The sequence below is a fragment of the Xenopus laevis genome, chromosome 6L (genome assembly GCF_017654675.1).
Source record: "Xenopus laevis strain J_2021 chromosome 6L, Xenopus_laevis_v10.1, whole genome shotgun sequence".
In the NCBI taxonomy this organism is placed as follows: domain Eukaryota; kingdom Metazoa; phylum Chordata; class Amphibia; order Anura; family Pipidae; genus Xenopus; species Xenopus laevis.
In genome coordinates this window covers 1920878-1948787 of record NC_054381.1, presented here as the reverse complement: position 1 = coordinate 1948787, position 27910 = coordinate 1920878, and the positions used below count along the sequence as shown (strand labels likewise).

Here is a 27910-nt window from a genome sequence, read left to right as displayed (position 1 = left end):
AAGAGTTTACACAGGAGTTTATTTCAGATATAAAACAAGATCAGGAACATGGAATTAGCATGTGAAATCCCCAAGTCCAAAACACTCCCGGTCAGAAATAAAGAGCTTCCCTTGGAGCAATCCACAGCAAGATGCACACGCCCTCCAGGCAAATCCAAACACAAAGTCAGGGAGTTCCTTTGGGCAATTTCAAAGGGGTAAGGAGCAAAGTGCCTTTGGGTAAATCCACAGAATAACCATACCTCAAAGGAATCCAGGTATAAAGAGTCCTCTGGGAGGTAGGGAAATCCAAACTATTGGAGGGAGTCTTCCTGCCTCAGCTAGGATAAACTCCAAGGAACCGCAGAGGAGGGTGTCCTGCCGGAGCCAGGTTACACCCCAGACGAACAACAACAACTCTCCACCCCTCCCCTCTGCTATTTCGACCCTGCGTCCGATGACCCTGCCCTTTTCCCCACTCCCTAGGGTTGATTGGCTGGGAGGCCGAAACCCTGCTTCTTGTTAACCCCACCCAGGCAGGTCTGATTGGCAGGGGCCCTGCTGCATCATTAGGGGAGGGAGAAATACCTTGGAGGGGTTTGTCCAGCTCTTCTGAAGGGAAATTCTGGGAGCTCCTTTGTTTAAAGCTTTTTGGCGGGAATGTAGAACAAAGAAGAAACACCATCTTGGATTGGATGTCAGTTAGCTATGGATAGAGAGGACTCTTTATACCTGTATTTGACTATATGTATTTTGTGGTCACAGCCTCATTGCACCACCGCCTAATGGTTTTAAAAATTAGTGTTGAGCACAATTTTCCCTTGTTTGCCAGTAGAAGGGGGTTTTGGTCACACTCAGTGTTTGTCACACTGATCATGGTGGATTATAATCATAAATCATAAATTACCTTTCCCATTGCTAAATTGAATTATTTTAGATTAATGGGACTTGGTGTGAATGAAGTTTACATTTTTGAGAGAATTCTTTCCCACATTATATACAAGAGTAAGGTTTCTCTCCTGTGTGGATTGTATGGTGTGAGTGAAGGCTGGACTCATCAGAGAATTCTTTCCCACATTTTGTACAAGAGAAAGGTTTCTCTCCTGTGTGGATTCTCTGATGTTTAAGAAGGCTGGACTTATCAGAGAATTCTTTCCCACATTCTGTACAAGAGTAAGGTTTCTCTCCTGTGTGGATTTTCTGGTGTCTGTGAAGGCTGGACTTATTAGAGAATTCTTTCCCACATTCTGTACAAGAGAAAGGTTTCTCTCCTGTGTGGATTCTCTGATGTTTAAGAAGGCTGGACTCATCAGAGAATTTGTTCCCACATTCTGTACAAAAGAAAGGTTTCTCTCCTGTGTGGATTTTCTGGTGTGTGTGAAGGCTGGACTTTTTGGAGAATTCTTTCCCACATTCTGTACAAGAGAAAGGTTTCTCTCCTGTGTGGATTGTATGGTGTGAGTGAAGGCTGGATTTACTAGAGAATTCTTTCCCACATTCTGTACAAGAGAAAGGTTTCTCTCCTGTGTGGATTCTCTGATGTTTGCGAAGGCTGGACTTATCAGAGAATTCTTTCCCACATTCTGTACAAGAGTAAGGTTTCTCTCCTGTGTGGATTTTCTGGTGTGAGTGAAGGTTGGACTTATTAGAGAATTCTTTCCCACATTCTGTACAAGAGAAAGGTTTCTCTCCTGTGTGGATTCTCTGATGTTTGCGAAAACTGGACTCAACAGAGAATTTGTTCCCACATTCTGTACAAAAGAAAGGTTTCTCTCCTGTGTGGATTTTCTGGTGTGAGTGAAGGCTGGACTTTTTGGAGAATTCTTTCCCACATTCTGTACAAGAGAAAGGTTTCTCTCTTGTGTGGATTGTATGGTGTGAGCGAAGGCTGGATTTACTAGAGAATTCTTTCCCACATTCTGTACAAGAGTAAGGTTTCTCTCCTGTGTGGATTCTCTGATGTTTGCGAAGGCTGGACTTATCAGAGAATTCTTTCCCACATTCTGTACAAGAGTAAGGTTTCTCTCCTGTGTGGATTTTCTGGTGTGAGTGAAGGTTGGACTTATTAGAGAATTCTTTCCCACATTCTGTACAAGAGTAAGGTTTCTCTCCTGTGTGGATTCTCTGGTGTGAGTGAAGGTTGAATTTTTTGGAGAATTCTTTCCCACATTCTGTACAAGAGAAAGGTTTCTCTCCTGTGTGGATTCTCTGATGTTTGCGAAGGCTGGACTTTTCAGAGAATTTGTTCCCACATTCTGTACAAAAGAAAGGTTTCTCTCCTGTGTGTATTCTCTGATGTTTGCGAAGGCTGGACTTTTCAGAGAATTTTTTCCCACATTCTGTACAAAAGAAAGGTTTCTCTCCTGTGTGGATTGTATGGTGTGAGTAAAGGCTGGATTTACTAGAGAATTCTTTCCCACATTCTGTACAAGAGAAAGGTTTCTCTCCTGTATGGATTGTATGGTGTGAGTAAAGGCTGGCCTTACTAGAGAATTCTTTCCCACATTCTGTACAAGAGAAAGGTTTCTCTCCTGTGTGGATTCTCTGATGTTTGCGAAGGCTGTACTTTTCAGAGAATTTGTTCCCACATTCTGTACAAATGAAAGGTTTCTCTCCTGTGTGGATTTTGTGGTGTGAGTGAAGGCTGGATTTACTAGAGAATTCTTTCCCACATTCTGTACAAGAGAAAGGGTTGTCTGCTGTGTGGATTCTCTGATGTTTGCGAAGGTTGGACTTATTAGAGAATTCTTTCCCACATTCTGTACAAGAGAAAGGGTTCTCTCCTGTGTGGATTCTCTGATGTGAGTGAAGGTTGGACTTATTAGAGAATTCGTTCCCACATTCTGTACAAGAGTAAGGTTTCTCTCCTGTGTGGATTCTCTGATGTGAGTGAAGGGTGGACTTATTAGAGAATTCTTTCCCACATTCTGTACAAGAGAAAGGGTTCTCTCCTGTGTGGATTCTCTGATGTGAGTGTAGGTTGGACTTATTAGAGAATTCTTTCCCACATTCTGTACAAGAGAAAGGGTTCTCTCCTGTGTGGATTCTCTGGTGTGAGTGAAGGCTGGACTTATTAGAGAATTCTTTCCCACATTCTGTACAAGAGAAAGGTTTCTCTCCTGTGTGGATTCTCTGGTGTGAGTGAAGGTTGGACTTATCAGTGAATTCTTTCCCACATTCTGTACAAGAGTAAGGTTTCTCTCCTGTGTGGATTCTCTGATGTTTGCGAAGGCTGGACTTATCAGAGAATTCTTTCCCACATTCTGTACAAGAGTAAGGTTTCTCTCCTGTGTGGATTTTCTGGTGTGAGTGAAGGTTGGACTTATTAGAGAATTCTTTCCCACATTCTGTACAAGAGAAAGGTTTCTCTCCTGTGTGGATTCTCTGATGTTTGCTAAGGCTGGACTTTTCAGAGAATTTGTTCCCACATTCTGTACAAAAGAAAGGTTTCTCTCCTGTGTGGATTGTATGGTGTGAGTAAAGGCTGGATTTACTAGAGAATTCTTTCCCACATTCTGTACAAGAGAAAGGTTTCTCTCCTGTGTGGATTGTATGGTGTGAGTAAAGGTTGGCCTTACTAGAGAATTCTTTCCCACATTCTGTACAAGAGAAAGGTTTCTCTCCTGTGTGGATTGTATGGTGTGAGTAAAGGCTGGCCTTACTAGAGAATTCTTTCCCACATTCTGTACAAGAGAAAGGTTTCTCTCCTGTGTGGATTCTCTGATGTTTGCGAAGGCTGGACTTTTCAGAGAATTTGTTCCCACATTCTGTACAAAAGAAAGGTTTCTCTCCTGTGTGGATTTTCTGGTGTGAGTGAAGGCTGGATTTACTAGAGAATTCTTTCCCACATTCTGTACAAGAGAAAGGGTTGTCTGCTGTGTGGATTCTCTGATGTGAGTAAAGGCTGGACTTATTAGAGAATTCTTTCCCACATTCTGTACAAGAGAAAGGTTTCTCTCCTGTGTGGATTCTCTGATGTTTGCGAAGGCTGGACTTTTCAGAGAATTTGTTCCCACATTCTGTACAAAAGAAAGGTTTCTCTCCTGTGTGGATTCTCTGATGTTTGTGAAGGTTGGACTTATTAGAGAATTCTTTCCCACATTCTGTACAAGAGAAAGGGTTCTCTCCTGTGTGGATTCTCTGATGTGAGTGAAGGGTGGACTTATTACAGAATTCTTTCCCACATTCTGTACAAGAGTAAGGTTTCTCTCCTGTGTGGATTCTCTGGTGTGAGAGAAGGCTGGACTTATTAGAGAATTCTTTCCCACATTCTGTACAAGAGTAAGGTTTCTCTCCTGTGTGGATTCTCTGATGTTTGTGAAGGCTGGACTTATTAGAGAATTCTTTCCCACATTCTGTACAAGAGAACTGTTTCTGACCTCTTTGGATTGTCTGGAGTGTGAGATCTTTACCAGATTCTGTGCAACTAAAGATTACCTTCCATTTGTGGTCTTCCTGGCTTGAGGCAAAGTTACTATTTGTAATTTCCTCACACTCTGTGTGTAAATTCTCAGATGAATCAGTGTCATTTTTCAACTGAGGAGAAGACAGAAAAATATTAGTATTTTATTTCTCCCCACACTCGGTGCAATGATATGGTTTCTTTTCTTTGCTCACCATTTGGGTCCTTGTGTGATATGGGATTTTTTCTGCATTCTGTGTATAGGAGAGATTACTGGTTTCTAGACTGTGAGTTTTCTCTTGGTTTAACTCTATGGGTGCTTCAGAGATCTGCCTCTCTGTGTCCTTTGAACAGTTACCTAGAAAAAATCACATGTCAAAACTGTTAATGTAAGTAACTGTTATAACAGAAAAACAATTTAGCTATATTCATTATTATAGGTGCAGTCAACAAAAGTCTCGCAAAGGTAAGAATATAAGAACATTTGGAACCCAGTATAATTAATAAAACCTGTAAATGCACAAACCATGGACCACCCACAACTAGTAAGACTCAGTGTCAGGCTTTGTTAGGATTCAAGCCAGGGGCCTTTAAATAGAGCTCTAATTAAGGCCAGCCCTCCTCACACTCCTTGCCTGAGCACTGGCCTTCCTAGTACTGTGGCAGTGCCCCTAGCTAGGTTGTTTCCAGCTCTAGCCCTTTTCTCTTGCCTCTAAGTAGCCTTCCAGAGCACTGTGGCTTGCCCATATATCTGTTTCCAGCTTTAGCCTTTTCCCCTGTGCCTGCTTTGTATCCTTGTACATTTCCTTATACCCAGCCTTGTACCTTGCCCTTGCCTTGCTTTAACCCTGCCTTGTTTTCCTTGATTTGACTTGACCTGACCCTGCCTGTTCCTGCCTCCTGTCCTATTCTGCCTTGAAACCTGTCTTATATCTTCCCTAGTCTCCTCTCCTGCTATCCCTTCCTCTCCTGATTTCCAAATCCTCTGCTGCTTTCCAGTCCTCTCTTGTTATCTCATCCTGTCCTTCTACTCCAGTCCTCCTGCTATCCAGTCCCCAGTCTGCTCCCAATCTATGCGCACACCATCCTATCCTGATCTGAGCCTGCACCATCCTGTCTCATCCAGTCTGTTCCTGTTCTACACCAGCTCCATCCCGCTCCCACCCAGTCTGCTCCTGTCCTGACTCATTTCCCTCTTCATTCTATCTAGACCTGATCTTCGCCCTCTCCATCCTGTTCCACTCTGCACATGTTCCACTCTGACAGATTACGCCCTCATCACCCTGTTCCTGCCTTCCCTATACGTGTTCCCTGGGCACAGCCAGTCCCTGCCTAAAAGACTCCCATTCCTCCCCTACCTCCACAGCGCTCCCTACCTAACCCTTGACACTCAGGAGCATAGCCTGTGGAAGGTGAAAATAGATAAGCTTATTGGGAAATCTGTGATAAAAAGTCCATTCATTGTCAGGAGCTGGTGTGCAAGAATTTTCTTCAGGCCCCAAATTGTGAAGATCCTTACATGTTGGCACGTCCTCTCTCATGATGATGTGCAGTCTTGTGCAGATTCCAAGAGGCTTGCCATTCTTTACATATACGTGTGTTGTGACATTGATGCTAATGTTTGACACGAGTCCGTCGTGCGTCGGTTCTGGAGAATTGCCTATTTAAGGATGCCAATGTTTCCCTGCAAGTTGCTAACAGATCTTCTTGCTCATGTGGACCCTAAGCATTTGTTCTTGTTCTGATTTCCTGGTGCAACCCGGCTTGTATTGACTCTGTGATTTCTGCTGCCTGACCTGACCCATCGGCCCATCATCTGACCATGTATCCTTGCTTCCTGACCTGACCCTGGCATGATCGCTGACTACAAATCAGTGTTGCCTGACCTTGGCCCATCTCTTGACCTTGAATCTGCTCTTTGGATCCGCTCCTGATCATTAATGGCATTCTTGCCTATTTATACAATTTTCCTCCTGTTCACACTCCAGCATTTAGCATTGTGGAATCTAAAAGTGTGGTCTAGAACTTCTGATTGTTCTGAGTACTGTCCAGGTAAATGATAGTATCGCTTAGCCAAAAGATGGATTGTAGTCATGATGATGCACCTATCAACTTGCTCACCCTGCGAATTGTAGCTTTGACCCAGACCATTCAAGAATTACAAAGTAGATATAAGCAAATTCAAGTCCAGATCCAGGTTCTAGCTCCAGGGATAATCCTGCTGTTCCTCCATCTCTTCCTCCTTCAGCTGCTCTTTCTGCCTAATCTACTATGAAAGGATATCATTTCCCTATGTCTGATTTCTTTTCTGGGGACAGATCCAGTTTCAGAGCTTTTAACTCTTGCCAGCTCATTTGCTCCTTAAAACCTCTGACTTATCCTTCTGATCAAGTGAAAGTAAGAGTGGTCATTTCATTGTTGTGTGGGGAACCCCAGGCTTGGGCTTGCAGCTTGATGGAACAAAGTAACACAGTTCTAAATAATCTCTCTGTATTCTTCCACGCAATGGCCTCTTTATATGATAAATCAAGATATGCCTGTACTGCTGAAGCTGCTAACAGGTCCCTATGCCAGGGCACATCGACCTGTTTAATATTACGTGGCTGAGTTCAAACATTAGGCCATAGGCACAGAGTGGAATGATAAGGTCCTTAAGCACCAATTTTGTGGCATGTAAAGGCAAAAAAATAAAATGCCATTTTTACTTTCTTTAATGAAAAAGAAATCTAACTCCAATATACTTCATTAAAAAATGTCTACTGTTTTTATAATAAACCTGACTGTATGCAGTGAAATTCCTCCTTCATTTACTCCTGTGGATAGGAATTGTCAGACGGTCCCTAACTGCTCTGCAGGTAAACGATCATACTTTCAAATGGCAGGGGGAGCCTCCCCACTTTACTTCCCAGGACTCAAGCAGCTTTGTTGGATTCCCTGTAGAGATTTGTATCCACAGATAAAGTGCAGTCTGCATATTCTGATTATTAATCAGTCTTACTGTATTGGCTTCTATGGAAGATATTATTTGACTTTTATGTTTTGATCATTTATGACGATCCCTAAGCTTAACCTCCCAACTGAAGCCCAGACCACACTGAGCATGTGCACAGTCTTGGTATTGCAAAGATGTTTAACAAAGTTACAAGATGACAGCCCCCTGCACCAACATAAATCATATATCTTATTAGGCTTCTGGTGCAGTCAGTTCATGTTTATATTTAGTATACAAAATACAGCATTTCTAACATGTATAAGTGCCAGAAGCATCGGAGGACCTTATTTCCCTGGTCATCCAAATTGATTGCAGACTTTGGGAATGTTGTTCAAAAAGATCCTGATCTCCATATTGGGTGACACCGAAGACTCCCCTGGCTTCAGCTCTCTTTACTAACTCAGAACCTGCTGAACCCATGCAACTTGGCCTTATCCCCTCTTCATTATCTCTGGAGGAATCAGCAGGAAGAAGACAATTAAATTTATATCTCTACTGTGGCAATGCTGGGAATCTTCTCAGAGCTTGTTCCATTTGTCCTGAGGGAAGGTCCCTTTTTAGGAACTTATTCTAGAAGTAAATACTGTATGCCCATTTCTCTGTTTCTTTGCTCCGTCAATTCCAAGGAATAGTGATTGAGAAGGTGCCATCATCGATTCTGGGGCATGTGGATACTTTATGGACAAAGAATTTTCCAAAGCTCACGATATTCCAACCAAGGTTAAACGTTACCCGTTGATTCTTCATTTGGCGGATGGTTCTTCTTCTCCCTCAGGTCCTATCGACTATGAGACTTCGCCTAGAAATGATTTGTTTGGTTAAACACAAAGAAAGTGGTATCTTCTATGTTTTTTCCTCTCCTATGTTTCCCCTTATTTTGGTTTGCTTTGGTTAATTAAACATAACCCGTATATCAAATGGAAGTTTAATGAAATTAAATGTTCTACCTTTTTGTCAAAATAATTGCTCAAGAGACAATCCCATTTCTCACACTGTCCTTGATTCTATGAGTGAGATTCCAGCATTTCCTACCATTTATCAGGAATTATATGAGGTCTTCAATGAAAGAGGGGTGGATGAACTTCCTCCTCATTGTTTTTATGATTGATTGATTTACTTCCGGGGCAGCAATTCCTTTTGGGCAAATTTATCTTCTTTCTAAACCAGGGTTGAGAGTCCTTAAGAATTATCTGGATGAAAATTTGTAAAAGGGTTTTATCCAACATTCTAATTCCCCTTCTGGTGCTGGAAATGAAAGATAAGTCTTTAAAACCATGCATTGACTACAGAGACTTAAATAAAATTACCATCAAGAACTGCTACCAATCAGAGATGATTGAGTTTTTAGGTTTTTGAATCTCTGGTGCAGGGATCTTGATCGACTCCAAGAAGGCTGATACTATTGTTAATTGGCCTGTTCCCAATAATTGCAAGGCTGTTCAAAGGTTTGTGGGGTTTTCAAATTTCTACTGCAAACGTATTAAAGACTTTTCCTCTATTATTCGTCTAATCACCGATTTAACATCCGTCAAGAAGAAGTCTGAATGGTCCACTGAAGCTCAATTTGTTTTTGATAAATATAAAAACCGCACCAATTTTCCAACATCAGGATCCCTCCTTGCATTTTTTTTCTTGAGGTTGATGCTTCTGACTCTGCAGTAGGAACTGTGTTATCCCAAAGGACTGAATTCAACAAGAGGCTTCATCATGTAGCTTATGTTTCTAAGAAGCTTGCATGTCCTGAAAGAGATTTTATCAGAGATAAGGAACTTTTTGCCATTCAGTCTGCTCTGGAGGAATGACAGCATCACCTTGAAGGAGTCCAGCATCCAATTCAGATCTTTTTTGATCATACAAACTTTCTGCTAAAAGACTTAATCCTCAACAAGCTCGTTGGGCTCTGTTTTTTTATAGATTACATTTTCTTTTTTCTTTTCGTCCTGGTACCAATAATGGAAAAGTTGACGCCCTGTCTCTATTCTCAGAGCCTTATTTACCTCTTTTATGTATTTTGTGCCCCTAAGGAAGACCATTTTTGCGGTCGAATCACGTAGGGCAGCTATTATGATTTTGTAACCATTTTCCTTTTGGCAAATAAAAACTATTTTTGAACTTAGAGTGTGTGATTCTGTGTATATGGCATATTCATTTGGAAACGAGTTTGCTTCTTGTATGGATCAGAACCTCAAAATTGATTTGAATGTGCGCCTACCATCTTTTTGTAGCTTCTATTCTCAGAGGATTCTGTACTGTCATATTCAGAGGATACCATCCTTCATTCTAGCAACCTTCTCCTCATTCAAACTGATTTCATTACTCAGCTCAGATCTTATAAAGATCAGGCAGTTGCTGAACTTTCACCAGAAACATTTTTTTTCATGTGAACAGGACCTTATTTATATTAATGGTAAGATCTTTATTCCTCACAAGTTGAAGCCTTAAGACTCATTCATGACTCTCCTTTAGCGGGTCATTTGGAGGTCTTCAAAACCTCATCCAAATTGTGGAAAGATCGGTTAAACGAAAAACCCCAGGTCCTGAGCATTCTGGATAACAGCTCCCATACCTATACAGACAGATGTTTTGGATATTTCAAGACAATATTCAATTGGCCTTAATTTTTATATTATCTGGTTGCTAGGGTTTTACTCTAGTAGCCAAGTCGTTTGTAAAAAGGAATAGGATAGGGACTAGTTAAAAGAATAATTAATAAATAGTAACAAAAGCAGTAAAATTATAGCCACACAAAGCATTTTGGCTGCTGCAGTCACAAACTTTTAAAAGCTGAAAAGAGGCAGAAGAGGCAAGTATAAAAAAATGATTAAAAAATAATGAAGACCAAGGGCACAGTTGCTAGGAATAGGACATTCTATAACATACTAAAAGTTGAAACACCTCTTCAAGAGCTAAATCCATAGTGGGTTTGATAAAAAAAAATCCAGAAACGATACAGTTTTTTCATCTTGAGGTGAGGTTAAGAATTGCTGAGAAACCTTCTTGGGATCCATAATGACGTCATTAGTGAAGACAATGAAGCCCAGGAATTCAATAATATAGTATTTATTTAAAGTTCCTATATTATTGGGTTGTGAAGATGCAAAAATATACAATCTAATTTGTTCACAATGATTTTCCACAAAGGAAGAGTAATCAAAGTTATCATTATTACAGGCCACTACAAAGACATCAACAATGTCCCTAAAAATAATATTAATAAAGTGCTGGAAGGCTGGGGCATTGGAGAAACAAAAGCGCATTGCAAGATATTCATAGTGACCATACTTTGTCTGGAAAGAGGTTTTCTTCTAAACAGAGTTTTATGACGCGCTGGTGAGGTGGGAGGCATGATAAGAGCTTTATTAAATTCTTCATCTAAATGCTCCTGCAAAACCCCTAGTTCTTGTTCTGATAGTAGAAAGATTATATTAAACATTTTGGGTGTACCAGGGAGCAGGTCAATGGGTCAAACAATGTCTATGTCAGGGCGGGATGTCCACTCTCTTTTCACTGAAAACAGTGATCCTTCTCAAATGCTATGGACTTAGTGGGTCAAAAGTCAGATTGGCTTTATATAGGAACACCTGGTTATGGTCCTAATATAATTTAGAGTCCTGCAGCAGGTCGGGTACCCACAGGTTACCTGCAAAAACCTGTGGTACCTTGCGGGTTGAGGGGAGAAGTTTTGGGTGCGGGTAAAGACGCGGGACGGCGGTTCTGCGGGTTTGCGGGTCGGGCCACGGGTCTTCTCAATTGCGATATTTACTCCTTTTTTCTGGTCACAGCTACTTCCAATGATGTCACTTCCGGTTTACAATGACAGCACTTCCTGTTTTAGTCCTTTTTTTCTGGTCACAGCTACTTCTGATGATGTCACTTCCGGTTTACAATGACAGAACTTCCTGATTCTTGATGGTCAGCGGGTCCGGGTTGCGGATAAGGTACTTGCGGGTAGGGTCGGGTTCCAAGCGGGTAAGAATGCGGGTTGCGGGTCTGGTTGTGGATTGCGGGTTGCAGGTACGGGTCCCAAAAAACGGACCCGCGCAGGACTCTAATATATTTGATAAAAGGTATCAACCCGAAAAAAAATGTTGTGTAACTATTATCCCAAATAAATGAATTGCAGTTATCCTGCTGGAATTCATCTTCCTATTCTTTTTGCTGACTAGGCTGTTGCAGCACAGAGCAACAAAAAGTACATAAGATACTTGTTATTTTTCATTATACAGATCACCAAACGCTTGTTTTTTGATCCAGAACCCACATACACCACAGAACAAGGGCAAGACATTTCATACAAAGCAAATATAGTCTACATCATATTGAACTAACATATAGGGAAGAAACATCTCAACTTCTAGTAGGGGAAGCTGGTATATGTGTGCTGCCACAGCAGTTTAAAGTTGAATTATATTTAAAGTATAGATGTTTAATGGGACACTAAAGCCTAGACAAGAATATGGCTAAGAAATGTTTGTCTGTGTGTTTTGGGCTCTTGTACCAACCCAAAGTCACCAAAACTCTATAGGAATGAAGGCCCATGCCTCTGAAGATGTCCACAATATCTCTCCATCTTTTGTCTTGCCAAACTACTGCACATGCTCAGTCTGCTCTTGGCTGAAGTCAGTGACCTGAGCTTAGGGACAGACTCACTCTAGTCACTGCCTGTTCCCTATTAAACATGCATACAAGCCAACCAATCACAGTCCTGTCTGGCTGCTCACTAATAAACTAAAGCCCTGCTCTGGTACTTTGAGCTTGGAGCTAGACTTTAGCTAAATTCTCTCCATCCCTATTTGTGTGACTTTCCTTTGCACCTTGTAATGATCCCAAATGCTCAACTGTATTAGTCAAATCAATAGAATGGAGGAAGCAGAGGCGCAGAACTTTGCTGCAATTTCCTTTATTAGGAGTGTATTAAAATGACATGTTTTGGGCACACGTGCCCTTGGTCAAGTCTACAACCACATCACACAAGTTGAAATTAAATCATATTGCCAATTAACCATAATTAACCATAATCACACCCCTTAGTGTCCATTGGGGCATACATAAATTCAATTAATGTCCAAGGCTCATAGTTCAATCCTGGGTAATTGCTCAAGGCCTGGATAACAAACATTTTTAGGAGCCTAACCCAAAACAATAGTATTAGGCCACATCAATGAACTACCCCACGTAAACCAAAAAAAACAAAAAAGGGCAAAAAAAGGGGGGTTGGTGATTTAATTTCAGCTTGTGTGATGTGGTTGTAGACTTGACAAAGTACATGTGCGGCCAAAACATGTCATTTTAATACACTCCTAATAACGGAAATTGCAGCAAAGTTCTGCGCCTCTGCTTCCTCCATTCTATTGATTTGATTGATTTAGCAGTGTCTGGGCAGGAGCACAGGAGGTTACCAATAAGAGGAATAATAACCAGCTTTTGCTGCTACAACTGCACACATATTGGATTAGCGCTCAACTGTATTAGTGTTTCTTCCCTCACATAATCTAGGGTAATAATATAATAATTCCTCTATATTGTGTTACCTGTTACTGTTTTGATAATTTACTATGATCCCTAAGCTTTGCCTCTCAACATCAGCCACACTGAGCATGTGCATGGTCTTGGTCTTGTAAAGATGGTCTAACAAAAGATGGCAAGCAAATCAGACCGCACTCACTTTTCTGCCCAAATTTGATATTGGGTGCACGTCCAGTAGCCTATTCACATTGGCTGCTCCAGAGTATACAAATTCCATCCAGTAGACAGCACTCCCTTTTCAATAAAACCGTCTTTATTCTTATTAGGACAGCAACATCATGCTAACAAAAAGATGGCGACACCCTATGGAGACTTTTAAATTGTTTGTTTAATTGGACTTCTGAACATCTAGGCTGGTGCAGTAAGTTCAGAATGTTTATGTTCTGTAAACAAAATACATCATTTCTATTTTTTCTGTATTCGGCTTTAGGGTCCCTAGGGTCATCTCCCTATTTGTAAAACCCTCCTATTCCCCTTCCTTATGTGTGATATGTATCACTTCTTCCTTCATCTGTTTCTGTTCCTGCCTTCCATTAGCGACGAGCTGCTCCAGACGTTAGGAAGGGAAATATTCCTCCTACATTTGTCCATCCACCCCAAATAATAATAAGATAAGAACGTATCTGACAAGATTGCCCATTGCAGTGGTTGTATGTCTCATGAGCAAATCAGTCCCTATCACAGCAATTGGCAACAACAAAATCCCATTTTTATTCTCTTTACTCTTTACATCAATTAAAAAAAAATGTGCTAATTTTATAAAAACCCTGATTGTATCTAGTGAAATCCCCCCTTCGTTTACCTAATTGGACTACTGTGGATACCGATAAACCCTCGAATTCGACCCTCGAAGTTAAATCCTTCGACTTCAAATATCGAATTCAAAGAATTTAGCTCAAATCCTTCGATCGACCGATCGAAGTAAAATTGTTCGATCGAACGATAAAAATCCTTCAAATCGAACGATTCAAACGATCTTAATCGATCGATCAAAGGATTTTTCGTCGATCAAAAAAAACTTAGAAAAGTGCTGGGGAAGGTCCCCACCTCGGTAGGTTAAAACGACCAAAGTATGTAGTCGAAGTATTTTTTAAAGAGACAGTACTTCGACTATAGAATGGTCAAATAGTAGAACGATTTTTAGTTCGAATCATTCTAATCGAAGTCGAAGGTCGTAGTAGCCTATTCGATGGTCGAAGTACCAAAAAAAACCTTCGAAATTCGAAGTTTTTTCATTCGAATCCTTCACTCGAGCTTAGTAAATGTGCCCCCATTGGTACAGTGAAATGGCACAGAGGAAGACTAATAGACAAAGGACACTCACAAACATATGGAGAGAACTATGTTGACATACATCTCAACATTTTGGAAATAGAAAGAGGGACAAAAAGATTTGACACAAGGAAATTTTTTTGACCACGCCCAATTTTGTGATCACACCCCCTAATTTCCATGTCCATTTTACAAAATTGGACAGGTTATGAAAGTTCGAACACATTTCTGTGGTTTTAATTTGTTATTACAGTTTTGAAGGTTAATTGCCTTTTAAGCTGTGAGTCTAAGTTCCCCCAAAAGACCTAATTATCTTAAATTGTTACAAAAGTATCCATGTGCACCTGGTGGCTGTTCTGGTCTCTTTGCCAAAAGCAAATTTTAGTAACAATCCACAATGCGTGTTGAGCTGTCTCCAATCAGGACTCCACAAAGAAGAATCACTTTGATGTCAAAGCAGCTTTCCTGCACAGTGAGTTGACAGAAGAGATCTTTATGGAACAGCCACAGGATCTGAGTATCCACAAAGACCAAATTTATGGACTTATTTATCAAAATTCTGATTTGTGTAACCATTTTTTTACTTTGAATGAACTAAATTTAAAAAAAAAATATTCAAATGCTTATTTATTACAAAATCCAAATTTAGATGGTGAAGTTTTACAATCAAGTTTTTTTTTTAGCTTGATAAATTATTTATTTATTTTTAAAAGCATAATTTTTAATTTTTTTTATTTTTAAAAGAATATCTTGTATTTTTTTTTTAAAATATTTGAATATTGATAAATCACCCCCCCCCCAAACTCCAGAAAGGAATCTGCTGCCTCAAACTAACTGCTAGAGCATGGATTATGAAAATAAATGATGTACTCACATAGACCATATGGCACAGGAGCAAAGTAGACCTCTGCTTGTTCACAAGGAAATAAAGAGTGAACATTTGTGATCCTATATGTTGATGATTTGTTAGAATGATCTGAGCAAAAAGCAGATCATAACAAATTACTACAAGCCCCTAACCATTTCAGTTTTAGAGAGGTTTAATTTAAGGTAGCGTTGTGACATCCAGGTAGAGATAGCGGACAGGCAGGAGGAGACGCGAGTTAGGAGTTCTGGGTTGAGATCAGGAGATGAGAGATAGATCTGAGTATCGTCAGCATAGAGGTGGTAGTGGAAACCATATGAATTTATTAATTTGCCAAGGGAGGAAGTATAGAGGGAGAATAGTAATGGTCCCAGGACAGAGCCTTGAGGAACCCCAACAGAAAGAGGTAGGGGAGAAGATGATACTCCATTGTAGGAGACACTGAAGGAACGATTGGTGATGTAAGAAGAGAACCAGGACAGGGCTATGTCACGAAGGCCAAGTGACTGGAGGGACTGGAGGAGGAGAGGGTGATCTACAGTGTCACATGCAGCTGAGAGATCAAGCAGTATTAGTAGTGAGAAATGATTGTTAGCTTTAGCGGTTAAAAGGTCATTAGTTAGTCAGGTCAGGGCAGTTTCAGTGGAGTGTTGTTGCTTATAACCAGATTGTAGGGGGTCCAGCAGGTTATTATCAGAGAGGAAGAGTGTTGGCCAGTTATAGACTAGCCCCTAAAGTAGTTTAGAGATAAAAGGTAGTAGAGAGATAGGGCAGAGTTTATCAAAATTAGAGGACTCAATAGATGGTTATGATACTTGAACAAATCTGTGTATTGCACTTAAAGCATTTAACCCAGGAACCCAGTATATTGATGTGAAACATTACTTTGTGTGGGACTTAGAAGAGCTAAGACAGTTTGACTTACATTATTGTCTAACTGAGGACATGACTGCAGATATACAAAGCCATCGCCTGCAATCAGATTCCTAGCCCTGCTGGAGAAGATTCAAACCTTTTGAAAAAGAGTTGTTAAAATACTGTATATGCAGCAGAGTTTATGATTCAGCTTTTTGTGATTAACAAAAGGCCACTAAGTGTCAGTGTTCATGTTAATATGCACTTTTATTTCTGGTCTCTTTTGTTTTTTCTATTGCCTGTTGCTTCTACCAAATTATTATTGTTATGAAAACTGTGCTGAGTGTGTTTTCCCTCTACTGTTGCCACCTGGCCTGTATTTTACTAGTCCGGCCAGTCAATATGATGTCTGATAATAGTTCCAGAAGTGGTGGCAATGCTATATTCAACTGTGATTCCTCTGCAAATTTGTATCATATCTTATGAAAATACAGCACTGCCATGAAGCTTTGGCCCCTGATCATGACTCGCTGGTGTAAAGCCTTATGTACATTGTTTCAGAAGCTACAGTTCCCATCGTCTCTTAGTAGGGTTGCCACATGGCCTGTATTTTACCAGTCTGAGAGGCAACCCTCTCTCTTAGCTTAGCAACTTACAAAATGGCAGCTCCCAGTTGGTATTTACAGAAGGGAAGTTTCAGTGTCACTTTAAAGGACAAAGAAACCACTAATCACTAACCAACCCCAACACTTCTCTTTGCAGGTCAATAACAATCTAGTGATTATCAAAGACTAGGCTGATGTCCATCCAGCTAAGAAAGATTTCCCAGAGTTAGGCCTAGACCCTGTTGATATATTTTATGGGAACGGCCTATTCCTGTGACGGGCGAATGGTTAGTGTCCGAGTGTAATAATATCTGAGTCCCCAGTTACTCTGACACTGCGATGCCAAGGGCCCAAGCCAGAGTAGGTTTAGGGCAAATGGTCAAATGTGGACAGTGGTCAGTCATATAAATGATACTGGACTGTTGTAATAAATAATCTTCATTCTGCTATTAGTGTCAGCATATGTCTCTTGTGCAGAAGTGTCGCTCAAGAACTGATTCCACCTTCCTGTCTGAAAGGAACACAAGCTCATGAGGTCGTGTGCAGTTGGGACCAGAAAACTGTCTTATGTTGCAATACAATATTGTACATCTTGCAAGAAAGTAAAAATGTATGTCAGTAAATTATATAATTACATGATAACTAGAGATCTAGATGCAGACAGATGTCAAGGGCCTCAATTTGGGAACGGTCTAATTCCTATGACGGACGAATGGCTAGTGTCAGAGGGTTGATATTTGTCACCCCCGCCCTCTATGACGCCATAACACTATATGGTCACTCATATAGCTTATACTAGGCCATACAAACAAAAGATCATCACTCTGTTACTTAAATTCCAGAGTGTCAGCATAACGCCAGTCTGTCTGGTGGGGCCCCTTTCTGTACAAGTGCTGCTCAAATTACTGGAAATACCACAATGGCCTTGGTTAGCCAATAGCTGATTGCGAGGCTGTGGACCGTTGGAGCTAGGCACAGTATGTTACAACATTCCTTTGATAACATGTAAGACTAAGTAAATCATTTAGACATTAATTGTACAAGGAGGAGACAGACCATGTATGGTATTTCCGTGAGGCCCTTGTCACAATTACTGTAAATGCCTTCTGAAAGCTATATAATGCCTGGACCAAGAGGTGGGTCTTTGGTGAGTCCTTGGCTGACATTCTGTGTGTTACTCCAACAGCTTACCCAGACACAACTGTTATGTTGTATTATGTATGAATAAATTGCCTGACTATTACTAAAGGTTTTCCTTTACTGAGTTTAGTCTTACACGAGGTCAAAATGGTACTACTAAAAATACCATCATCCATTAGACTGCAGTACAGAGATGAGATAACTGATGCCAAACACCAGTCTATATTTAACAGACATAAAACCACAAGGTCTGAGCAGGTTGAAACCAGAATGCCAAGGAATGTCGCAATATACTCCAATATGCCAAAGTTGTAATGCTAAGCAAATCTTCTATCTTTGTAATGCTAAGCAAATCCTCTTGATTTATAACGTATAAGGAGGAGTCAGACCATGTATGGTATGTCTGTATACCCTCATTTCCATCTCCATCTCCCCATCTATGACATCCAAAGTTGTATATAAACTTATGTCAGGTATAAGTGTATAAGCACTAGTTTACCACCTTGGTGTCCCATTGACTGATTTCCCAGGCAAATCCTATCTATTGTCTTGGACTCAATAAACAACCTCATTATGTTTGTAATTGCCTTATCTCTTGGTTTTGCTTTATATACGAGGTCATAGAGGTCGAAATATAACAACAACCCCAGCGCATGTACCTAAACATCCAAAATTCTGTGCCAAACATAAAACATAATGCTTTACACAAGCACTATGTTCTCCTTTACTTTACACAAGCATTATGTACTCCTTTACTTTACACAAGTATTATGTTCTCCTTTACTTTACAAAAGCATTATGTGCTCCTTTACTTTACATTAGCATTATGTTCTCCTTTACTTTACACAAGTATTATGTTCTCCTTTACTTTACACAAGCATTATGTGCTCCTTTACTTTACATTAGCATTATGTGCTCCTTTTTTTTACACAAGCGTTATGTGCTCCTTTACTTTACACAAGTATTATGTGCTCCTTTACTTTACACAAGCATTATGTTCTCCTTTACTTTACACAAGTATTATGTTCTCCTTTACTTTACACAAGCATTATGTGCTCCTTTACTTTACATTAGCATTATGTGCTCCTTTTTTTTACACAAGCGTTATGTGCTCCTTTACTTTACACAAGTATTATGTGCTCCTTTACTTTACACAAGCGTTATGTGCTCCTTTACTTTACACAAGTATTATGTTCTCCTTTACTTTACACAAGCATTATATGCTCCTGTACTTTACACAAGCGTTATGTGCTTCTTTACTTTACACAAGTGTTATGTGCTCCTTTACTTTACACAAGCGTTATGTGCTCCTTTACTTTATACAAGCATTATGTTCTCCTTTATTTTACTCAAGCATTATGTGCTCCTTTACTTTACATAAGTATTATGTTCTCCTTTATTTTCTCAAGCATTATGTGCTCCTTTACTTTACACAAGCATTATGTTCTCCTTTATTTTACACAAGCATTATGTGCTCCTTTACTTTACACAAGAGTTATGTGCTCCTCGCAGGCGGGACTATGCCACATACACACAATGGACATGAAAGGAAGGAATAGAGGAGGTCACAGAACTGATACGGAGTGAAGGATTCTCTTTATGCTCATTAATTCAAAAGCATGGGATTTAACCAAAACATATAGTGATTGGGGATTAGCTGGGGTGGTCAACAGAAAAGTTATATCTCTCTCTCCCTTAAAATCCACCTGTTGGAACTCTCAGAAATCCCTGGGTACTTACCTCCATCAGTAGGTACAACTGCTGAGATCTCCATTGGGACTGTTTCTTCTTTAAACTGTAATATTTTCACTTTGGCTGAGGGAAACCTGTAAATACAAATCCAAAATGAACCTTGCACTGTTGTTCTGCTGCACTCCTAACTGGAACATTGCTTTGTACCCAAATACCTGATGGGGGGCTGCCCTGGATGTAGATATGGACACATAGTGGAAAAGTTCCATTAATAAAGCAGTAGAATATACAGAAATCATTGTATATGGACAACTGCAGAAATGAAATTTTATTGATTTCTTATACATTAGAATATATATATACACGTATATATATATATATATATATATATATATATATATATATATATATATATAGTACAAACATAGTAAAAAGGAAATAAAAAAAGGAACAATGTGACATATTCATATAATAAAACGTGTGCAACTTAAAATTGTACCAAAAACTTTAGGGCAACTCTGCATTGGAGAAGTCTTATAGCCAAATGGTGAATCTCTTTGTTTCAGGGCCAAGCTGACCAGGTACAATAGACAATCCGGTCGGCCACCTCACTCCCCCGCCCCGTGGGCACAAGAACCTGCGCCATGATCTCATGCAGGGGGGGGGGTGGCTGAGCGGACCAGAGAGTGGCAAAGAGGAGAGACAAAGGGGAGTCAACATGAACTAGAAGACCCTTTAGCAGATATCTGCCCAGTATCTCCTAGCCAGGTGCATCTTCTGCCCACCCCTAGTTCCAGCCTTGCTTTGTTGTGTTAAGAGTTGCATATCTACCTTAAATCTCACAGGCTACAGACCTACAGACTAATGGTAAAACAAGAGGAGTAGGAAAGCTTTTTAAAGGAGTATTAAGGGATAGGATACTTGACTTCATATCAAGACTCAAAGGACAGGTTCTTGGCCCAGACTTTACTCCACACAAAGCTGCCAGTCCTGTTGTCAGAGTTGGTCTTTATGATGATCACACCAGGAACACTCAGCACAGTAAAGGATTTACTTGTGAATCACTCAGGGATAATACAGAGCACATTTAACAGTGTGGAAGATCAAGGACAATATGGTGGAGACACAAAAAGGAAAAAGAAACAACAGAGTGCAGAAATACAACAGCAAAGATCATTCCGATCAGACATTAACAACATTCACAGCACCACCTTGTGACCATTTTAATACTCCAGTGTTTAAGCATCAATGTTGTTACATGGATTCCAACAAGTCCTACCTTTTATACAGTTTCCCCATAGGTCAGTTTGATAGAATTTGAATTTTGTAAATTTTTTAAGTACCGTATATACTCGAGTATAAGCCGAGTTTTTCAGCACCCAAAATGTGCTGAAAAAAATCGACCTCGGCTTATACTCGAGTCAAAGATCGGTGCACTCCCTCCTTGGCCGCAACAGACCTTGTTCACCAACAAACAGGATCCGCCGGAACAGCAGACTCAAGAAGGATCGTTCCCACATTCGATCGGTCCAATGGATTGCCCCCCCCAGAATTTTCCTCCTTCCGTTAACTTCAGGCCAGGCAGTAGCAGACTCGCCACTGCTGCTGCCTCCGGTTCCCATGCCTAATGCCCACAGAAACTACCGGCACTGCCCTGGAACTCGAGGTACTGGAAACTGGGGGGAAAAATGGAAGCCCCATGCTTGTGGCCTGAGTGCGACCGCTTTCTTCCAACTGCAGTTACGGTAGGTTCGGAGTCTCCTGGTAACATTTATTGTCATGCCACTGGATGCCATTTGGAATATTACTGTGCAGTGGCAAGCGGGAGACCTAGCCTTCCGGATACTTATGTTTCTAAAGCTCCTCTCTATGTTCTCTTGTGCTTTTGTCCCCATTGTGATCAGTGTGGACAGAGAGTCTACCATTTTAAACCCACTGGGCATCAACAAGACCAAGAAGAAGAAAAAGATTTCCACTATTCCTGTCATGCTTTCACGCATACTAATCTGCACCTTTAAGTTATTTGGGTGTTGCAGGGAGATGTAGTTCAGCAACATCCAGGTAGGCTTTTTCAAATGCTATAGATAAGATTAAAGAAAGCAGATATAGATAATGTGATTTCTGGATTGCGTCTGTTGTGTTGTTGCACTTGAGCTGATACACATTTGCTTCTCTCCTTGCACCTTGTTTTTTTTTTCTGTGTGTCTGTGCAAAATCTGTGGCATAAAGCTGTATATGATTAACTAAACTTTTTAAAGGGGACATTTTGCATAACCTTCATATTTAGATATATTATAAATGTTTCCTCAAACAATGTAATGATGCAGAGAAAAAAACGTTTTGAATGCATTTTACCTGCTAAAAGTGTCATTACATCAGAGCTGCATTGAGAACCTCTCAGGTCAGAAGTTAGGCTGAAATGAGAGATGGGCGTGTCTGTTCATTCTCTCACAGGAAATGGTCACAGCACTGACTGACAGGCTGAACTCCTGAGCTGTAGCTTGGAAAGCCCCTCCCATCTCCCTGCCTGTGTGTTTGTAGTGGCCAGTGGATATGTGCTGCTGCTGCTGCTGCCGACACTGTACTTAGTTTAGAGCATATGAATATGACACAAAGCCATCAGGATCAGTTGCTCAAATAATTCACTTAGATAATTTTAGTTAGCAGCACAACTCCAATTTAATGAACACATATGTAAGTATACAAGATATATATATATATACATATATGTACAAAACAGGGAGGGCAAACAGGAGAACAGTCAGTGAACAAACAGACAGGAATCTGTAGCCTGACAGGAAAACATTCCCCACTTTTCCCCTCCTGGCAGACAGACAAGTCAAAAAGCAGAGCAAGCCATGTTCTGTGTATGTTCTGTGTATGTTCTGTGTGTGTTCTGTGTATGTTCTGTGTATGTTCTGTGTGTGTTCTGTGTATGTTCTGTGTGTGTTCTGTGTGTGTTCTGTGTATGTTCTGTGTGTGTTCTGTGTGTGTTCTGTGTATGTTCTGTGTATGTTCTGTGTGTGTTCTGTGTGTGTTCTGTGTGTGTTCTGTGTGTGTTCTGTGCGTGTTCTGTGCGTGTTCTGTGCGTGTTCTGTGCGTGTTCTGTGCGTGTTCTGTGCGTGTTCTGTGCGTGTTCTGTGCGTGTTCTGTGCGTGTTCTGTGCGTGTTCTGTGCGTGTTCTGTGCGTGTTCTGTGCGTGTTCTGTGCGTGTTCTGTGCGTGTTCTGTGTATGTTCTGTGTGTGTTCTGGGTGTGTTCTGTGTGTGTTCTGTGTGTGTTCTGTGCATGTTCTGTGCATGTTTTGTGTATGTTCTGGGTATGTTCTGGGTATGTTCTGGGTATGTTCTGTGCATGTTCTGTGCATATTCTGTGCATGTTCTGGGTATGTTTTGTGTATGTTCTGTGCATGTTCTGTGCATGTTCTGTGCATGTTCTGTGCATGTTCTGGGTATGTTCTGGGTATGTTCTGTGTATGTTCTGTGTATGTTCTGTGTATGTTCTGTGTATGTTCTGTGCATGTTCTGTGTTTGTTCTGTGTATGTTCTGTGTATGTTCTGTGTGTGTTCTGTGCGTGTTCTGTGTATGTTCTGTGTATGTTCTGTGTATGTTCTGTGTATGTTCTGTGTATGTTCTGTGTATGTTCTGTGTATGTTCTGTGTATGTTCTGTACCAAGCTGAAGGAGATCAAACTGACAGGGGAATGTCCGTTCTGTTTGTTGCTCAGCGGGTCACTGCTGCGGCTGCTATTGACTCTCTCCCAATCAATAAGGAGGTGGGAGAAATCAGCTCACAGGCCAAGAGAGGTGATGCCCCCCCTACAGAGGAAGAACAGCTGGAGCCGGGTTTATCTGCTTGGCAGAAAGTTTCACTTCTTCACTGACTTACAAGCAGCAAACTGCAGAGCTGACCGCGGCCATGGAGAGCCCAATCACAATCTTTCTCCTCACTCCTAACCCCTCTGCTTAGGTCATGGGCCCCATCCAGTCATTTCGCCACTCTCTCTACAGAAGAGCTGTGAGCGCCAGCACTTCACAGACCGGAGCGTTACTATGGCAACGGTGACGCTACCCTTACGTCTGCGCAAATGATTATGAGGCAGTTTGTAAAACACCCTTTACTCACTAGTTGCCGCACTTATTCAAGGATGATCTTCACGCTCCGTTGCTGTCTGACTGTGCACAGGAGAAGCTGGGCGGGGACGAGCACAAGCAGCCCGAGAAGGACCCGGCATGATTGACGTGGCTCCAAGATTAACCAGCGCCTCCCCCTATGCACGGCCAGTCCTTCTCAGTGGCTTCTGCTTGTAGAAAAAAAACACAGGAAAAAAATAGACGGCCGACGGCTGCACAGATACCAGCACAGGATATCAAGAGAAGGGGAGGAGCAAGATAAGAAATACAAAGATAACAGAGAAAGTGGACCCAAAAGGTATATTAAACATTAAAGGGGTTATGTAATTAAAGGCACTAAGTTTGCCCAGGGGCAGTAACCTATAGCAACCAATCAGCAGGTAGAATTTCCTGGTAACATGTTTAAAAGCAAACATCTTATTGGTTGCTACTGGTTACTGCTCCTGGGCAAACTTAGTGCCTTTTAGTACATGTGGGGGAAAATGTTTTATTCAATTTTAACACAAAAGGAATTGATTAAGACTTAGTTCAAAAGTATGGTATATGTCCCCTTTAAATTAATGCATTCAGTAGTTGTGCAACAAATCCAGGGCAGCAACTTGTCTGCAAAGTTCTTTATTGGGATAATGAGTTAGGTAAAATTAGGGACCTTCACTTATACTCAAGTATATACGGTATATGAAACATGGATGTTTAACTCATAGGCCTCCAGCTGTTGTTGACCTAAAACTCTCATCATCCTTACAGAAAAAGACCAAGGACCACGAGCCACCAATGTATCCAAGTACAGAAACAGCAGCAACAAGACTGGAGCATTTGTCTCTATTGTTATTGTAATTGCACTGAAACCTGCATGAGATATTGCTCCTCATTCACACTGGCACAGTGGAGCTTACTATCTATCTACTGTATCTATCTACTGTATCTATCTATCTATCATCTATCTATCTATCTATCTATCTATCTATCTATCATCTGTCAGGATTAACTCCCAGTCTCCCCTCTCTATCAGTCCCTGCAGCAGGATTAACCCCCAGTCTCCCCTCTCTATCAGTCCCTGCAGCAGGATTAACCCTCAGTCTCCCCTCTCTATCAGTCCCTGCAGCAGGATTAACCCCCAGTGTCTCCCCTCTCTATCAGTCCCTGCAGCAGGATTAACCCCCAGTCTCCCCTCTCTATCAGTCCCTGCAGCAAGATTAACCCCCAGTCTCCCCTCTCTATCAGTCCCTGCAGCAGGATTAACCCCCAGTCTCCCCTCTCTATCAGTCCCTGCAGCAGGATTAACCCCCAGTGTCTCCCCTCTCTATCAGTCCCTGCAGCAGGATTAACCCCCAGTCTCCCCTCTCTATCAGTCCCTGCAGCAGGATTAACCCCCAGTCTTCCCTCTCTATCAGTCCCTGCAGCAGGATTAACCCCCAGTCTCCCCTCTCTATCAGTCCCTGCAGCAGGATTAACCCCCAGTCTCCCCTCTCTATCAGTCCCTGCAGCAGGATAAACCCCCAGTCTCCCCTCTCTATCAGTCCCTGCAGCAAGATTAACCCCCAGTCTCCCCTCTCTATCAGTCCCTGCAGCAGGATTAAGCCCCAGTCTCCCCTCTCTATCTGTCCCTGCAGCAGGATTAACCCCCAGTCTCCCCTCTCTATCAGTCCCTGCAGCAAGATTAAGCCCCAGTCTCCCCTCTCTATCAGTCCCTGCAGCAGGATTAACCCCCAGTCTCCCCTATCAGTCCCTGCAGCAGGATTAATCCCCAGTCTCCCCTCTCTATCAGTCCCTGCAGCAGGATTAACCCCAGTCTCCCCTCTCTATCAGTCCCTGCAGCAGGATTAACCCAGTCTCCCCTCTCTATCAGTCACTGCAGCAGGATTAAGCCCCAGTCTCCCCTCTCTATCAGTCCCTGCAGCAGGATTAACCCCCAGTCTCCCCTCTCAATCAGTCCCTGCAGCAGGATTAACCCCAGTCTCCCCTCTCTATCAGTCCCTGCAGCAGGATTAACCCCCAGTCTCCCCTCTCTATCAGTCCCTGCAGCAGGATTAACCCCCAGTCTCCCCTCTCTATCAGTCCCTGCAGCAGGATTAACCCCCAGTCTCCCCTATCAGTCCCTGCAGCAGGATTAATCCCCAGTCTCCCCTCTCTATCAGTCCCTGCAGCAGGATTAACCCCAGTCTCCCCTCTCTATCAGTCCCTGCAGCAGGATTAACCCCAGTCTCCCCTCTCTATCAGTCACTGCAGCAGGATTAAGCCCCAGTCTCCCCTCTCTATCAGTCCCTGCAGCAGGATTAACCCCCAGTCTCCCCTCTCAATCAGTCCCTGCAGCAGGATTAACCCCCAGTCTCCCCTCTCTATCAGTCCCTGCAGCAGGATTAACCCCAGTCTCCCCTCTCTATCAGTCACTGCAGCAGGATTAAGCCCCAGTCTCCCCTCTCTATCAGTCCCTGCAGCAGGATTAACCCCCAGTCTCCCCTCTCAATCAGTCCCTGCAGCAGGATTAACCCCCAGTCTCCCCTCTCTATCAGTCCCTGCAGCAGGATTAACCCCCAGTCTCCCCTCTCTATCAGTCCCTGCAGCAGGATTAACCCCCAGTCTCCCCTCTCTATCAGTCCCTGCAGCAGGATTAACCCCCAGTCTCCCCTCTCTATCAGTCCCTGCAGCATAATTAAGCCCCAGTCCCACAGACAGTACAGGAGGAGGAGGAGGAGGAGGGAAAATGACTTACCCAGTAGATGAGGCTGGAGATGTGAGTACAGGGGATGGGAATGTCAGGGACACAGAAGTGAGTCTATAGGTCTCTCGTGTGTTTTGGCTGTTTAAGGGGGAGGGACAAGTATGTTTCAGTTCTGCCCCTTTAAGGAAATCCTCTAACATTTTCCTGTGTTTTTTCCTGTGTTACAGTTTAAGCAGTAAAACCAAAATATCACAATGTTTCCTATAGAGACAACTTTAGTGACCTTGTGATGTGCCGTTTTACTTCAGTTCTTTCCAATGGATAAATAATCGATGACAAATCTCCCTATTGGCCACCGCATTAAGTGTAATATTGACTGTAATTTGCAAAGCAATTTTCAGTTGGTCTTTTTTTTTTTCTGTCTTCTTAGAATAATTGAGGTGTTTGTTCACAGTTGTCCCATATGGAATTTCAGCAGCTCTCTGGTTAATCGTAGGGTCCAAGTAGCCCTGACATTCTGCTGGTGATGTGAGTGAGAGACATGAATAGAGCGAAAAGTAATAATACGAATATTCTGCCTAATAAAGTCAGTGCAATAGTCAACTCCAATTCTCCCCCTCAGCCCCTGTTCTTGCCCAGTTGTCACACAGTTGAGGGGTGATTCTCATTATGTCTAACGGCACAAGTGCCCCCCACAAAGGATCAGGTTTAAGTGACAGAGTCATGGACCCCCAATAACCAGACAGAACTGTAACCTGCATTTTGGAAAAGGAAGGCAAATAATGCAGAAACTTAAAAAAAAAGACATCGCATTGAAACATTATAATTTAATAAATGTTTAACTTTAAATTGAGCTCCCCCCATAAATATCTGAGTTATTCCAACCTACACCCCCCTATAGTCTAAAGAGAAAAGAACAAAAAATACTTTGTTTTCAGAATTGCACATGTATATTAGAAAGATGAAAGAAAAGGAATTAATAATAAAAAAAAAAAAAATACAATTTAACCCTCAAAGTCACTGTTTGGCGAGTTTTTCAGGGGCCAGTTCCCTGGCATTGGGCTTATTAATAAACACTTAGCAAATTAATACCTGGGCAGCAGTGATGAGCGAATCTCTCCTGTTTCACCGAAAAATTAGCAAAACTATGGAAAGCATTTGTGAAACGGTGAAAATTTAGCGAAACGCATCGAAGTCAATGGCCATTTTTACAAGTGAAAATTGTTATGCTTTTTTCTCACTCCAAATACATTAAAGTCAATGGGCATTTTTTCTCATGGGTGTTTTTCTCTGTCAATTTTTCCACCGGGAAATTTGCGCTGCAGTTTCATGAAAAAAATTGCACGTGGCGAAATTTTGAATTTTGCATTGAATCCATGGCTGGCAAATAAATTTTCTCATCACTACTGGGCAGTAACCCATGGCAACCAATTAAATATTTGCTTTCATTGTTGCAGCTGCAGCTGGCAGGAATAAAGCCAGTCACTGATTGGTTGCTGTTGGTTACTGCCCCGTGTTTATAAATGAGCCCCAGCATTTTCAGTTGCAGATATAATTAGGAGTATTGGAGCTGTTAGGACCATGCAGGGGTTAAAGCTGTCTGTCAGCAGTTCTGCAAGTTCCTTCTTCTCCCCCCTCTTCCTCATTTGCTTTTCTCATTTGTCGGTTAGTTGTTACCAAACCACTGAGCATCTGCCAGAAAATATTATCTGCCCTTTTCATTTATAGTATTAATTCCTAATCAGCCTTATATTGTGACATTTCTATTCTATGTGTACTGTATATTGT

General features: G+C 41.7%; 1 protein-coding gene across 1 annotated transcript; it reads right to left on the bottom strand.

The window, feature by feature from the left end:
• LOC108705846 (zinc finger protein 850) lies at positions 1-27011 on the bottom strand. Its single transcript, XM_041566828.1, has 4 exons — positions 26174-27011; positions 19377-19462; positions 4597-4739; positions 1-4515 (listed from the first exon to the last, which is right to left on the bottom strand). The coding sequence occupies exons 1-4, from the start codon at positions 26320-26322 to the stop codon at positions 973-975; spliced, it is 3921 nt and encodes a 1306-aa protein (XP_041422762.1). The 5' UTR covers positions 26323-27011; the 3' UTR covers positions 1-972.
• Between the last annotated feature and the right edge of the window lie 899 nt (positions 27012-27910).